Source organism: Lactuca sativa, chromosome 5 (genome assembly GCF_002870075.4).
Source record: "Lactuca sativa cultivar Salinas chromosome 5, Lsat_Salinas_v11, whole genome shotgun sequence".
Lineage (NCBI taxonomy): Eukaryota > Viridiplantae > Streptophyta > Magnoliopsida > Asterales > Asteraceae > Lactuca > Lactuca sativa.
This window is the reverse complement of record NC_056627.2, coordinates 186262836-186265139: the sequence shown is the minus strand read 5'-3', so window position 1 is coordinate 186265139 and position 2304 is coordinate 186262836. Positions and strand designations below refer to the sequence as shown.

At 35.8% G+C, this 2304-nt stretch overlaps 1 protein-coding gene across 1 annotated transcript; it reads left to right on the top strand.

Moving 5' to 3' along the window:
* Positions 1-1414: 1414 nt before the first annotated feature.
* LOC111897247 (PRA1 family protein D) lies at positions 1415-2304 on the top strand. Its single transcript, XM_023893211.2, has one exon. The coding sequence runs from the start codon at positions 1430-1432 to the stop codon at positions 2111-2113; it is 684 nt and encodes a 227-aa protein (XP_023748979.1). The 5' UTR covers positions 1415-1429; the 3' UTR covers positions 2114-2304.

Sequence of the window (2304 nt, the reverse complement as noted above, 5' to 3'; positions counted from 1 at the left end):
CTACCAAAACGGCTCTTAACATGTCAGTGGTCAATTTAAATGCCTATAATGGTTATAAATATTGCTTTAAGGAAATTTAACTGAATCTATTAATATATACCATGATTGATGGACTTAATAAAAACGGAATTTGACTTATTATGTTAACGATTTTGTTGGATAACCTCGTTTTTTTGTATATATATCTAGATAACGAATTTGTTGGAAATGTTCACATATCTAGATAACTTGTTACAGACGGTCGGTCATAGTAGTCATATATGAATACTTTCAAAAAGTTTGTTATCTAAATATGTAAAAAAAATATAAAAAAAAACGAACACAATTCCCTAGATATAAACAAAATGGAAAGACCTTGATAAATCACCTAAATTATTTTGGGAAAATGACTTATACGGGTAACTATGTTTCAAAATTGTTCAAAAAATATCATTCAAGTTTGGTGTGTCTAAAAAACATCATCCAAGTAAAGCATTTGTACAAAAAACACCAACGAAGTATATTCTTTGTTCAAATTTGACCTTGTGGTAACCGGCAATTACCAGTAAAAAATAAGTAAAGGAAAAAAAAACAAGAGAAAATGACTCAAATGGGTAATTATGTTTTAAAATCGTTCAAAAACACCATCGAAGTTTGGTATGTTCAAAAAACACCATTCAAGCAAACATTTTGTACAAAAAACACCAACAAACTATATGTTTTATTCAAATATTACCCATCCGTAACTGACTCTTACATGTTAAATGATAACTTGGCTTAACTATTATGACATGGCATAATAATTATTGACAAAACAACAAATGATATTTTCCTCCTTTAAAAATCTATTTAGGGTTTCTTCATGAACGAATGACTTCTTCTTCTCCTATGATTGCTCTTCTTCTTCTAAAATGATGATCTCAAACTCAAGTCCAGAACCCTAATTCTTGACTTAAGGTAAAAAGGGCTTCATTACCCCTGCCTCAATGGGCCTCCCTCCCCCTAAGGCCCAAATTCATAAAAAGCCCAAAAAGGCATCCAAGCCCAACTACAAGGACTCTAAGGCCCAATATGGCCCAAGAACCCCCAACATGGCGTTAAGCCCAAAAAGTTTACTTGGATGGTGTATCTTGAACATACCAAACTTAGATGGTGTTTTTTGAACGATTTTGAAACATGGTTACCCCTTTGAGTCATTTCCTCTTGTTTTTTCCTTTACTTATTTTTTACTGACAATTATCGGTTACCATCAAATTTGAACAAAGAATGTACTTCATTGGTATTTTTTGTACAAATACTTTATTTAAATGGTGTTTTTTGGAAACACCAAACTTAAATGGTATTTTTTGAACGATTTTGAAACATACTTACCCATATAAGTCATTTTCCCAATTATTTTCTTAAAAAACTTTGTTGATCGATTAAAAAAAAGATTTATTTAAGCTCTCTAATGATAAATGACAATTTTCTTGAAAAGGTAAAATTTGAGGAACAACTTTTTATATGCAATTTGTTTCTCTGCTCCATTGATTCCCGTGGTGGATTCTTTCTCAAGAACGAATCGCAGATGACGACGCCCTCAACAACCACACCATCACCACCACCACCACCACCACCATCCACGACCATCACCGCCGCCCAAATCCGCCACGCGATCCGTCCATGGTTCAGCGACTTCCTCTCCGTCTCTTCCCTCTCTCTCCCAATCTCCTTCCAGGAACTCTCTCTCCGTATCCAGAAAAACCTATACGCCTTCCGAGCCAACTACCTCCTCATCTCATTACTTATCTTCATGCTAACCCTAATTACCCGCCCAATTACCTTAATCTCCTTCCTTGTTATCATTGTCGCTTGGATTTTCCTCGTTAGGGATGAGCCTTTGGTTGTTTTCGATTTTGAAATCGGTCAACGATTGCTTGTGATTTCGTTGCTCGCGGTTACTGCTTTTGCCCTAGCTGTAACTAGGGTTTGGTGGAACGTTTTTCTGTCGTTCTTGATCTCGATACTTGTTGTTTGCTTGCACGCGATTTTGAGGACCCCTGATGACGCTGATGACATGGAATCGCCATATGGGGCATTGCTATCAGTTGTTGATGACGATGGGCCTGGAAGAGGACCATATACTCTGGTGTGATCTGTTGCCAATCAGGTTAGTGATCTTAGAGATTGGATTTTCAGAAACAATGTACTTGCATTATGTAGATTGATTGCCAATGATATTCGTTAGATACTTACATTTGAATTAGGCAATTAGCAAACCTTTTGGTGTAATTTGTGCCCTGTTTGTCTATCATTTTGCTCTATAAGATTTCATTGACTGCTTGA